Source organism: Cherax quadricarinatus, chromosome 20 (genome assembly GCF_038502225.1).
Source record: "Cherax quadricarinatus isolate ZL_2023a chromosome 20, ASM3850222v1, whole genome shotgun sequence".
NCBI classification, from domain to species: Eukaryota; Metazoa; Arthropoda; class Malacostraca; order Decapoda; family Parastacidae; genus Cherax; species Cherax quadricarinatus.
The window spans coordinates 46,990,435-47,003,357 of NC_091311.1; the positions used below are offsets into that span (position 1 = coordinate 46,990,435).

The 12,923-nt window shown below is 36.2% G+C and overlaps 1 protein-coding gene across 11 annotated transcripts in view; it reads left to right on the forward strand.

Annotated features, from left to right (window-relative positions):
• The window catches only part of TfAP-2 (transcription factor AP-2), a 445,395-nt gene extending 436,944 nt beyond the window's left edge, over nucleotides 1-8,451 (forward strand). For all 11 annotated transcript variants that reach the window (XM_053793580.2, XM_053793507.2, XM_053793533.2 and 8 more), the window contains 3 exons: nucleotides 2,801-2,942; nucleotides 4,252-4,423; nucleotides 6,008-8,451. In XM_053793580.2, coding sequence (XP_053649555.1) covers nucleotides 2,801-2,942; nucleotides 4,252-4,423; nucleotides 6,008-6,121 — 428 coding nt within the window. In that variant the 3' untranslated portion in view covers nucleotides 6,122-8,451. The remainder of the gene's footprint in view (nucleotides 1-2,800; nucleotides 2,943-4,251; nucleotides 4,424-6,007) is intronic.
• Nucleotides 8,452-12,923: the final 4,472 nt, after the last annotated feature.

Consider the following 12,923-nt stretch of genomic DNA (forward strand, 5'->3'; position numbering starts at 1 on the left):
GGTTGTACAGTATACCACTGTATTAGGTTAGGGGAGGCTCGTGAGGAAACAGGACAAGTGTTTCCTGACGCGGGTCTTAGGTGATGACCCGCCGTTGGAGCTTTTGGTCACCTGATAGAGGACTTCCGCTGGCTTACCGGTCCACCCCTTTAAAAATTATGGTCATAGTTATAACCATTTCTGTTACCACTGCATGTGTTAACTTTCTTTTATAGTTCGTCTCCTGTGTTGTATTTATGCTGGAAATGGTATAAAATACCGACAAGATAAGACACATGTTTAACACTTGCACATGTTTTAATATTTTTTTATTTAACTTTTATACTTGTATTGCTCCATTCTTTGAACTTGACAAGTTTGTATTAGGTCTAACTATAAGTTAGTATAAAATAAAAATAAAAAAAGTTAAGGCGCCACGGAGAGTTGTTTTCGTAAATGTTAAAAAAAAAAAAATAAAAATGCCTCTCTTTATCAAATGACAAAATAAAAATAAATTATAATATCACGTCACAGTAGAATATTAACCGAGTCAGAAGAAATGTTGGGTGTGGTTTGACTGAGACCTCAACAGGGTTACAAGCATGTGCAACATCTGGGTATCTTATTATAATCAAAAAGAAGTGCTAAACCACAAGGGCTGTACAGCCTCTGGGTATCTTTATTGTAGAAGTTTCTCCATCCAGTGGCTTTATCAATACAGATTCTAGGACATAACTTGAAGACAGAACTATGTAGGTAATCAGTCCCTCAGCCTTGGAGTTGGTGTGAAGAGCACCGTAGTTGTTAGCCTGCAAGAGGCTAACACTACGTTAGCAGTGTAACCACCGAGGAATACTTGTCTGTATATATACACAAAAGATTTACTTCCCTAGTTTAGGTATTAAATTGTCCAGATTGTTGGTTCCTAGCATGTTAGATTACCTCCCATAACGAGGCGAGTGGCTGGAAGGAATCTTGCTGCTGTGTGAATCTCTGCTGACTATTGCAATGATTTCTTGATCCATTGACTCTTTCCCTCTGATCCGTAGGAACTCCTGTCGATTCTTTGGAGTACCTCCGCCAGGTTGACTTATGACTGAAGGTTATTCTTTAACGAAGCTCCTAATTGCCAAAAACCTGCCTGCCTTTCTATATTTGGTGTCTTGAGAAGTTGATCAGAACAAATATCTTAACGCTGCTTTATGATAAATTGTCAGTCACCGCTACCGCCTTTATCATTATAATTATCAACATTACCATCATTCGCAAAAGGCTCTAGACCCGTGTGGGTGAGCAATGCTTAGTGCTTCACTATTTTTTTTTTATATTTTTAGTCGCTTCCTGACCGGATCTCTAGCCAGAACGTCCATTTTGTTAATTGTTTTTTTTCTGTAGCTTATAACGAAAATTTAATATTTTTATTTTTTTCCCGGTTAGGTTAGGCATGATTAGCTTAACGTATGTATGCTTTATTGAAGTGTATAACTAACCCACAATAACTAAGGTGCAGATAAATGGTTCAGAGAACCGACACGTTGAGAAATTAGACACATGTACAACACTTGGGTATCTTTCTTGAGGAAACTTTTCGCCAAAGGGGAAAAGTGAAGATGAGGAGTTTCAGGTTATCAGTCCCTCAGCCTGGAGTCGATGTAATCAGTCCATCACTTTTGAAAAGAATACAGCATTTGCGCGAAAAAGTTGCTTATATACTGTAGGCAGGTGAAGTGCAGTAGTCGTAGGTGGTATCACATTTAACAAATCCAAATGTGGAAGTAGGTCATGACTAAAGGTTAGGCAAGTGAAGAATTCACTATATTATGATCCCAAGATGTTTGCTGTGTCTGACAGGAATATAGACAAATGGGTCAGAGAACCGACGAGTTGAGAAATTACACATGTGCAACACTTGAGTATATTGTGGAAACGTTTCGCCACACAGTGACTTCATCAGTCCTCCTTTGTATGGACTGATGAAGCCACTATGGCGCGAAAGTTTTCCTTAATCAAGATACCCAAGTGTTGCACATGTGTCTAATTTATCAATAACTAAAGTCTCAAGTGACTGACGCTTACAAATGTTCACAGTCGAGGCTGTTTTATCTCGTGTAATATAATGACAACTGTTAATAGAATGCGCTTATAAAAACCAATAGCGCAGCAAGTGAATCTTATGTATTGAGGATGGAACACCGTTCATTGGGAAACAAAACACCCGATGTTGCTTGTGTTAGGCCTATGAACGAGATTTTATATATAGCTCCAGTAAAATGCGATTGTTCGTAAATGTGATTGAAAAAGTGCATCCAGAGTGGAATATCATGTACTATGAAGGCCTTTTCATTTGCTGTGTAATTTTGGACGTACTTTTTAAATTGCACCTACCAAAAAAAGCATATTAGAGGTGTTGCACAAGAGCTGACTGTGCATTAATTCCCGCGGGTCTCTCCCAACTTGTTTCAAGGCTTACCTCTAAGTACAAGAAATTAGAAGTTTAATACAAAAAAAATGCTTTAATAAGCGTTATGATACAAAGTGATATATAGTAATATTGCAGCATGTCTTGAGTATTTTAGGATTCACTCAAGATTATTTTGATATCTTAGTATTCTTGTGGTAAACTTGCATCCAAAGTACATAATTTATACAATTAAACGGCAGGCTACAGCAGCAAGATCTCGAGTTTATATCAAACTGTATTGACTTATTCTTATCCTGTGCTTGCTGTTGTGCCGCATCATTCTCTGAAAATCACCTTTTTTTTTTATCGAGTTGAAGATTCCCATCTGCATCGCTTCTAAAGAGTATTGTTGCTTTACAGGCGAGGCCATCCACCTGGCACGAGATTTTGGGTACGTGTGTGAGACAGAGTTCCCAGCCCGGCAGATAGCAGAGTACTTGTGTCGTCAACACTCCGACCCAGCAGAACAGTACCGACGCAAGGACCTCATTCTCGCTACCAAGTGAGTAATTGCCTCTCCATACACGCGAATATCTATTTCTGATAGGTGTTATTTGAATTTTGCAAATGTATACACAAGTGTATATATCAGTATATCCACTAAGGCATATATGTAAATGTATAGGTGCTTATACACTACGAGATGCATGTGTGTACTCGGTTGTGGTTGTAGGGGTCAAGTCATAGCTCCTGGCCCCGCCTCTGAGCTGGCCTCTATTAAGCCCACTCCCTTCTCCATGAGCTTTATTGAACCTCTTCTTAGACCTATGTATGAATTCTGCCTCCCCTACATCACACTCTTAGATTCTTCCACTTTCTGACTGAAGAAATACTTCCTAAGATCCCTGCGACTCCTTTGAGTTTTGAACCTCAGTTGTGACCCCTTGTTGCTGTGTCCCATCTCTAGTGTCGTACCGAATAGGTAAAACTTGCGATTTTGGCTTAATTAGCAACGCCCTTCTTGCCGAATAAGGCTAGTGAAAATTTGTGTATGCAGTAATTTCGCAAAAGTCATTCTAAACGTAACGAAAAAAATATATTTCATTGTGTATTATTATTGTAAACTTGTCTAAAATATATTTAGTTGGATTAGGCTAAATTAAATTGCGCTTGTAATAAAAAGTTAGGTAAGTTTTCTAAGATTCTTTTGTGATAAGTTATTAATTTTTACATTAACATAAATGAAAAATATACATCTTTAAGTGTATAAGGGAAAATTTTAGGAAGGACCTAATTTTAAACGAGTTTGCTAATTGACCAATTATAACTACTCGGTACATACATACATATTATCCTAAAAGGTGTATGTGCAACATATAACCTGAAAATTGTGTATATCCTAGAAGGTGCAAGTATAAATACCCCAGAGGTATATATACGCTGAAGTGTATATATGCATATATTCTTTTAATATATATTTTAGGAATTAGTCTTGGTGTTTGTGCCGAGTTACAGCTTAATGACTCGTGTAATCAGTACATTATAAGTGAACTTAAAATTAACATTTATTAAAAAATATGTAACAGTTTTATTGCTAAAAGAATTCAGGGTGTTTAAAGTTGATTTTCATTTTTGTTAGTTAATGGGGTTTGAAGCCTATCGACCGCACTAGGGCCAGACAAGAATACTTTTAATTCTTAAATTAAAGTTATTAAATAAGTTTATTTAGGTACAGGGGCATATAAGTACAATTATCATACACTGTAAATTACCTAGGATAACCCCCCCCCCCCAAAAAAAAAAAAAGTCATTGGGGTTCTCGGCTTAAAGTAAACTTGCACGTTTCTCGTAACTCGAACTCTGTTTTGCAGGCAAATTACCAAAGAACTGATGGACCTGTTGAACCAAGACAGGTCGCCGCTGTGCAACACTCGGCCGCAGATAATCCTGGAGCCATCCATCCAGCGACACCTCACACATTTCTCTCTCATTACTCACGGCTTCGGCTCCCCAGCCATCGTAGCCGCGCTCACAGCTATTCAGGTTTGTACATACTAGAGTTGGGTAATCTACATTTCCTTCTTTACAAATGCATCAGACCATAAATTTGGCTTGTGGTGTCTTAGGCCCGTAATTGGTGAGATAAGACTGAACAAATATAAGGAATACGAATAAGGTGATGAGGTGTAGGGGAGGTGTCACCTCGCGCACTCAGGTCACACACTGAGGTTCGGAGGTTGAATCCCCGATACGGCTGGAAAACATCAGGACGTGTTTCCTTAAGACACCTGCTGTTCATGTTCACCCATCAGTATAATGGGTACCTGGGTGTTAGTCGACTGGTGTGGGTCGCATCCTGTGACAAAACTGACCTAATTTGCCCCAAATACTCTGCATAACAAGCGGCTTTCTATTTAGTAGTATATCATTGATGTCAGCTAGGACTGTATATCTTGTATATGTTCTTGTAGAAATAAAGATATATTATAAGATATCTAACCAGGAGAGGACTTGCAGCAATGAATTTAGATAGACAAGTTTAGATTTATAAAGTATGACCTCCACGCTAAACCGGTGGAGGTCATACAGAGCATTTAGGTTTGATTCAAGAGGGATATGGTACAGTTCCTTGGATCAAAAGAACCCCTCACCAGCATCAAGAAGCCTCCCTTAACGGGTAGAAAGGGTATAGGAAATCACTGCATGTAGTTTGATAGTAGTTTGAATGTGTGGAACAAACTCCCAAATAGCGTTGTTGAAGCAAAAACTTTGAGTAGCTTTAAAAAATAGGTTACGAGTAGATGTGGGTGGGTGTAAGTTTGGAGTTGCCTGGTTTGGTCAAGTAGGCCTCTTGCAGTGATCCTATGTTCTTATGTGTGCTGTGGGAGATTGTAAACTCTCCTCCCACAGTGATGCGAAATTTTTAAGTGTTCTGTATTGCATTTGTGCCTTCAAATAGTTGCTTGAATATCCAGCAGGCACACGAGTGTTAGACTGAAGTGGGAGAGCAAATGCTGTTAGTGAACATTTTGCAATAATGTATGTATGTATATCTCGGGAAGGAGTCAGATTCATAAAAAAAAAAAAAAAACTAAATCAATCATTCAGTGTGGGATTAGAGTAAAGCAGTCAGTATTGGAGGTGAAAAGTGTTATGTCTGGAGCTTTTGAAAGTGTAATGGGTCATGATAGGTGTGCCCTAGTGAGGATGGGTCAGTAAATCACGAAAGGTATGCCTTTGTGGCCTTTTTTTTTATATTTATACATATACAGTACTGTATTAATGGGGAAATGCTTAGCCTGTAGGCATAAGGGTCAGACATCGATTGTAGAATAGGAAGTATGTAATAGGGTTTGATACAAGGAAGGTGATTACAGTAAGTTCTTCGCTGGCATCAAAACACTTTACATGAAGTGTGTGCCTTTGTGGAAAGGCAGCTAGAGAATGTCTCATTTAGAATGGAGATGTCTTGTACTGGAAGTGGTTACATATTTTAATGCTAATATTTTATAGATTATATGATGCATCATAATGTACTACTTATGCTGAAAACTATTTTGTAAAGTGAATTTTAAGTAGCAATTTCAGTTCCCAAATTCTCTTGACTAAACTACAGTGTTCTTACAGAATTTCTTGACGGAGTCTCTGAAGCACCTCGAGAAGTCCTTTCCCTCCTCCAACTCCCATCTCACCGTTACACCCTCCATAGATCTCAAGAACAAGGATATGGACAAGAAATAACGGTGTGGCCAAGTATCTCACTTCTTCCCCTCCACCACCGCCAGCCAGCCACTGAGAGTCAGACGCTATGAGACATTCCTCAGTTTATGTTATGGCTTGTAAAGATGCAAACTGAGCTACAGTCTGCTATTATAAAACCTGTGTGATCTTCAATTATGCATCATTTTTATTTGAAGGAATCGTAACTTCCCTTGAAGACTCGCTGCCGACACATAATCGGACATAGTTTGTCATGACTTGGTGAGCTTGGACTGACGGTTTGTTTTGTAAATAGAACTTCATAATATTTTAAGGTTGCTACATGGCTGTCATGGAGCTAGCTGTGTACTGATGGCAGCAAAAGTGCAATAATGCACAAGAGATAGTGCATAATACTCAGCTTTGTGGAAACTTGTTGAAAAAATAAAGACTATAGAAGTGATTTCTGGGAAATTTATTTAAGTAATTTTACCTCTTCTAAGAGGTTTAATGAATCTCACAATCAGTAGAAGATTATAAGTGTAGCTGCTAAGGTTTGTACAAATGCCATATTGCCATATTTTATTTTGACTGTTAAGGTTATTAAACACCCACTATTCACAACTGCAGTTTAGAGAAATTTAGTTTGCGGATATTTGGATACAAAGCGAGACGGTGTTCAGCTATTTCATGTGCCACTCACGATACCCAGATTGAAATTCTATTGTGATCTACCATTTAACAGTATTGTTTACAGAATACTTTGTTTTGTATCTAGTAAGTAGCCAAACTTTGTACGTTAGTAGTGTCAGGGTGGATAACCCTCAGAGGTTTTTCACATCCCAAACATATCTGCCAAAACAATGTACCAAGTGCAATCTCTTGGCGATGTGATTTATAAACTAGGCAAATGGGCGCTTTTGGGATAAACTGACTATGACAATGAGGCCATGCAAACCTCTGTAGATGTAATATTTTGTTGTTGGTTACCCAAGTCGACCCATGTTTTGTACAGTGTAGAAAGTACCTACAGACTTTTATTTCTCTGGATGGGACTCTCTCACCTAACCTCTTGGCTGGGAGTAGTATAGCGTTAATCTTACATAGGTGATAGGAGCCAAGCCTCTCACAGACACGAGTTTCCAGGTGTCCAATAGGCATGACAAACGTTGTATAAATTTCACTCTCTCAACTACGTGATATTCTCAAAATGTTTCTAGCTCTTTCTTTTGTCTTACTCTACAGTTTTGTTATTGAGATGTGAATGGTACATGATCTCTCAAAAGTGATCTGCATCTTTACCCCCCCCCCCCCAAGTACAATCAAGGGCGTGAAATTAACTCGCCTGTATTTATAAGCTGCTTCAGCTCTGTTTTCCTGTACAATTTTTTTGCTTGTATTGTTTTACATTCCTTATCATATCACTGCTTAGTATCAGTATTTAGGTTCACTAGTCTTGCTAATTGTTCCTTTATATTCCTCTTAACATAGGAAATTCTTGGTTTGATTGTGACTTGCTAGGTTCTTTGAATGTTTATTTAGAAGGACAGTACTTCAGTATATCTTCAAAGACATTTTTGAAGACTGTTTTATTCTCATTTTCTGTTATATCCCAGAATAGGGGTGTTATACCTTCACTGTGATCTTCTAAGAACTCAGTGATATCAAAAATATTTTTCTATTTTTCTCTTGAACACAAGTGAACATTGTGATGTATGGATGTAATGTATGTATGTAATTGGTCCAATAGGTCATAATAAAGTATGTGTTGCCATGAGTGTATCTAAATGTGGCAGATACAACTATTTTGGATTCTGGGTGTTTTAATTTTTTATATTACAATAAATTCACATTTTAGTAACACCCAGGATCCCTAATTAATATTTGTCACATTTTCTTGAATCTGTTATGAATCTGACTTGGAGGTTTACTTTGGGTCATTGTGACAGTAACCTATTTGTTTATATTCTGTGCTTTGAATATTCAGATTCTCAATAAAGACAGCAAGGGCTCTGGGTAAGATGCAGCCAAGCAAAACCTCATATCAAGACGACCTAGGGTCCTAGTTTATTCTTATTCCATTTTACTCCCTGCCCTTTCCAAATGTCTGCAAATATGGCGTTGCTCAGACAACTTTCTTCTACAAAAGAAAGAATTTTTTTTGTTGCCCAATTTCATGTAATGTTATATTATTAAATAAGGTATTTTATACTGTGCTACCCCAGTGGCACATGTTCTCCACAACCTGGTTGTTTTGTGTATTCCTCCATAATGGACGGTACCATCGTGTTGTATAGTTTATCTGTCAACTTGAAATAATTTTAATGCTAAAGGATGCCATATGTAGAATAATAATAAAAATCTTAACAAGATTATCATATATTGTATCTTGCCTTCTCAACTTAATTAGTAATATGTTTACGACATAAATATTACATAACTAGTGCAGCAAATTATAACTGTATATTACAATCACTCTTGCCATTCTTTCATCAAAGACAATAAGACTGTATTAATCCTTCAAATATCACAAATGGTTACAAAAGGTGATTATTGTTAACTGACATGACAATTCTTGAGCAACATTATTAAAGCATATATTGCACAACTTGTAGTAAACCAATCATTTGCTACTTTAATAAATTCCAAGTGTGTAGTATTTTGGGTTTAAAAATATATTTGGAATTGCAATCTAGGCATAAGCTACTGCTTACAATTTAGTACAATCTTGAGGGAAACACTGACTCTGAAAGCAATCAGGACCAATCCTAAAAAAGGAGAAGGTAAGTCCACTTCCCTGGATCAAGAGCCCATTAGTGAGGATTTAATTAATTTCTCAAATTAAAATTTTAAGCATTAATAAAATTGTTCATTGAATATAATTCTGATAATCTTTATCTATTGCCCATTTGGCCTTTTATAAATTCCTTCATGGGAAGTGCCTTGGTGCTGCTGAAAGGCTCTTGATTTAAGGAACAAACTACCCTACCCTTCATCAGATCAAACCTGATTTTCACCCCACTCCTTAGAGCTAAGAGGCTGTGTGAGCCTTATGAGCATAATGCTTCCCATGAATTTAAAAAAAGATTACATCATATACAAAATATTCTGCACGAGGTACAGAACTTACAAAAAAGTAGAGGTTCTGGTTTTTCAAATTAAGAGTTATGTGTACAGTGATGTATAGTGTGGCTTGGCAGTTTTGAAACTTAACTGGTACATGAGTGCTCCATTTATAAGTGCAGACAACTGTAACTAAGCATTTCTAAGTTAAGGACCTCCTGTAGGCAGTACTAACTAATGAAAATGATTATACAAAAAAAAAAAACAATCACCTTAAATTGTTATATTCAGGGGTAGGGGTGCTAAACCAGTAGGAAATACATAACTCAATTTAATTCAATCGGGTCTGATCCAAGGAAGAATAGAAACAATTTTATGGATCAAGACACCTTTCTTGAAGTAGCATTCATCCTAATGATATTGCATATCTTCCACAACACAATATATCTAACCTTGCAACTGATCACACAACAGCATATCTTGCATTTAATAACCCTTTTACCATAGTTTCATTAACCCGTAAACGGTCCAAGCAGATCTACGTTCACATGTGTAGTGCTACAAAAGTAGATCTACTTTTTTTTTTACATATTTTCAAATATAACAAAAAAAAAAGTAGATCAAAGTATTTTTTACATAGTCAAATGTTGAAAAAACGTATATACGTTTGGACCATTTACGGGTTAAAATGTGGTCTAAATAGTCTCTAATAGTTCATGGTCAAACCACAGTATAAAGAATGAGCATTTTTAGTTGATTACAAGCAGTTTTAACTATTATATCAACAATAAAAAATTTACACATTACAAGAAATAACCATAGTTTTCATCCTTGAGTTTCCTTCAAGCACATCAGCATAGTGTTCTAAACACTGAATAATAAAACCTCAATTTAGCAGACTAAAAGGAAGGAGTGTGTGTGTCCAGTGATACTGAGTGCCCATGAAACCTGAATAATGTTAAAAACAAGAACACTACAATACACTACAGTATACGTACAGTAAAATGCACACTAAAGCAATCATTGAAAATATAGAAGTTAAAAGTACTGCAGAGCAACTATACTGATCTTTTGTGGTGGATAAAAATTTCAGAAACAATGGACTTTGTTCATTATTTTTGAAATCAATTTATGCAGAAGATTTTATCTCTGAAATCAGTTAAATTGAAGTTTTACTAAAGTACAGCTTTTTTCATTGCCATCCTCCCCAAGATGCAACCCACAAGAGCTGATTAATGCTTAGGCACCTATTTACCACTAGGTAAATGTGGGCAACTGGTACAATACAGAGATAGTTAAGTATACTGTACATCTCGCCCTAACCACCAGAAATAGAATTATTCTTTAAACTGAGCTGAATGCTCAAATAATTATGCATGCTAATTATTAATGAACCAAAATACAAATTTTAATATATAAAATATTAATTTTATTTAAAATTTCTGTCTCCTGAGGAATATTAGTACACCAATGTCTTTCACTCTTCACTGGGGTTGTTTATCCAAACTTTACATATTTCACCAAACTATAAAGTTTGACACAATATTGTGGTGCCTCTCTCATTATTCAAATATGTCTGTCTAATCTTTCAAAAAGATTCTAAATGTCCAAACCACTTCGCTATTTCAAGTCATTTTGTGTGTAGAGTGTGTGTGTGTGTGTTGTCGTTCGTTGTTGTTGTCGTTGTCAGCCACTTAGGCCATCAACTCACAAGTCTCTTCATCTTACATACTGTGACAACAATACACAAGGCAGAGATTACAAATACTCATAATAATCCTCACCTAGCATGATACACCTTTTAATTCAAAGCTTCATCATTCATGTGTTATTCTTGTTAATATTCTTCAAAACAGTAAACTCACAAGTCATATATATATATATATATATATATATATATATATATATATATATATATATTTTTCAACAAGTCGGCGTCTCCCACCGAAGCAGGGTGACCCAAAAAAGAAAGAAAATCCCCAAAAAGAAAATACTTTAATCATCATTCAACACTTTCATCACACTCACACATTATCACTGTTTTTGCAGAGGTGCTCAGAATACAACAGTTTAGAAGCATATATGTATAAAGATACACAACATATCCCTCCAAACTGCCAATATCCCAAACCCCTCCTTTAAAGTGCAGGCATTGTACTTCCCATTTCCATATATATACATGTATATATATATATTCTTTCTTCTTTCAACACACCGGCCGTATCCCACCGAGGCGGGATGGCCCAAAAGGAAAAACGAAAGTTTCTCCTTTTACATTTAGTAATATATACAAGAGAAGTGGTTACTAGCCCCTTGCTCCCGGCATTTTAGTCGCCTCTTACAACACGCATGGCTTACGGAGGAAGAATTCTGTTCCACTTCCCCATGGAGGTAAGAGGAAATAAACAAGAACAAGAACTAGTAAGAAAAATGGAAGAAAACCCAGAGGGGTGTGTATATACATATATGCTTGTACATGTATGTGTAGTGTGACCTATGTGTAAGTAGAAGTAGCAAGACGTACCTGAAACCTTGCATGTTTATGAGACAGAAAAATGGACAGCAGCAATCCTACCATCATGTAAAACAATTACAGGTTTCCGTTTTACACTCACTTGGCAGGACGGTAGTACCTCCCTGGGCGGTTGCTACTTACCAACCTACTACTATTTTTTTTTTTCAACAAGTCGGCCGTCTCCTCATCTTAGCAACATACTCGTTTACCGATGCCTCGGGCTTACCACGGGCTCTCTGACCAGTATTTATACCTAAATAATGCATATTAGAGCTGATTTCCTAAGTTCTGTTCATTACAATATACAGTACACTGCTGTATAAACATTTGAAAATATACCAGAAATGTTATAAATGGTGTAAAGGTGACATTAAAACAATATCGAAGATGGGTGACAAATTCACTACCATTATAGTATGCTCCTCGTTTAGTGACGAATTCATTTACCGACGGGGTCTTAGGTCCCTATCTCCAGTGTTAAGTGAGGAGAGGCTGTATATATAATGTGGAATAACTGCAAACTAGTGATAACAAATACAAAACCACAGGGGGAAACTGAATAATAGCTCTAGGCCTTTCGTGTTGCACTGTTGCAAGTTCTTCAAAAAGTGGCCTGTAACACAAAAGGCCCTGAGCTATCATTCAACTTCTGTCTGTGGTTGTTTTGCATATATAGATTATATTAAATAATGTTTAATACTATTCATAATTGAAAAGGAATAGTATTGAATGAAAACTACTGTGTAAATATACTTAATATAAAAAAAAAAGAATTAAATAATCAATATTATGGTTTGATAAAAAAAAAAAAAAAAAAAAAAAAAAAAAAAAAAAAAAAAAAAATTATGTGATAATAAAAAAAAAAAAAAATTATGGTTTGAGAATGCATCTCTGATTATAACATGGGTGTCTATGGGAAAACAGGTTTCAAGTTCTGAACAGTCAACTTGCAAATAATTTTCAGGAATGCATTAACACTGTTAGGCAGGTCCTACTATTTACCCAGTGAAGATAGAATTTTTTTTTTTTTTTTTTTTTTTTTTTTTTTTTTTTTTTTTTTTTTTTTTTTTTTTTTTTTTTTTTTTTTTTTTTTTTTTCAACAAGTCGGCCGTCTCCCACCGAGGCAGGGTGACCCAAAAAAGAAAGAAAATCCCCAAAAAGAAAATACTTTCATCATCATTCAACACTTTCACCACACTCGCACATTATCACTGTTTTTGCAGAGGTGCTCAGAATACAACAGTCTAGAAGCATACACATATAAAG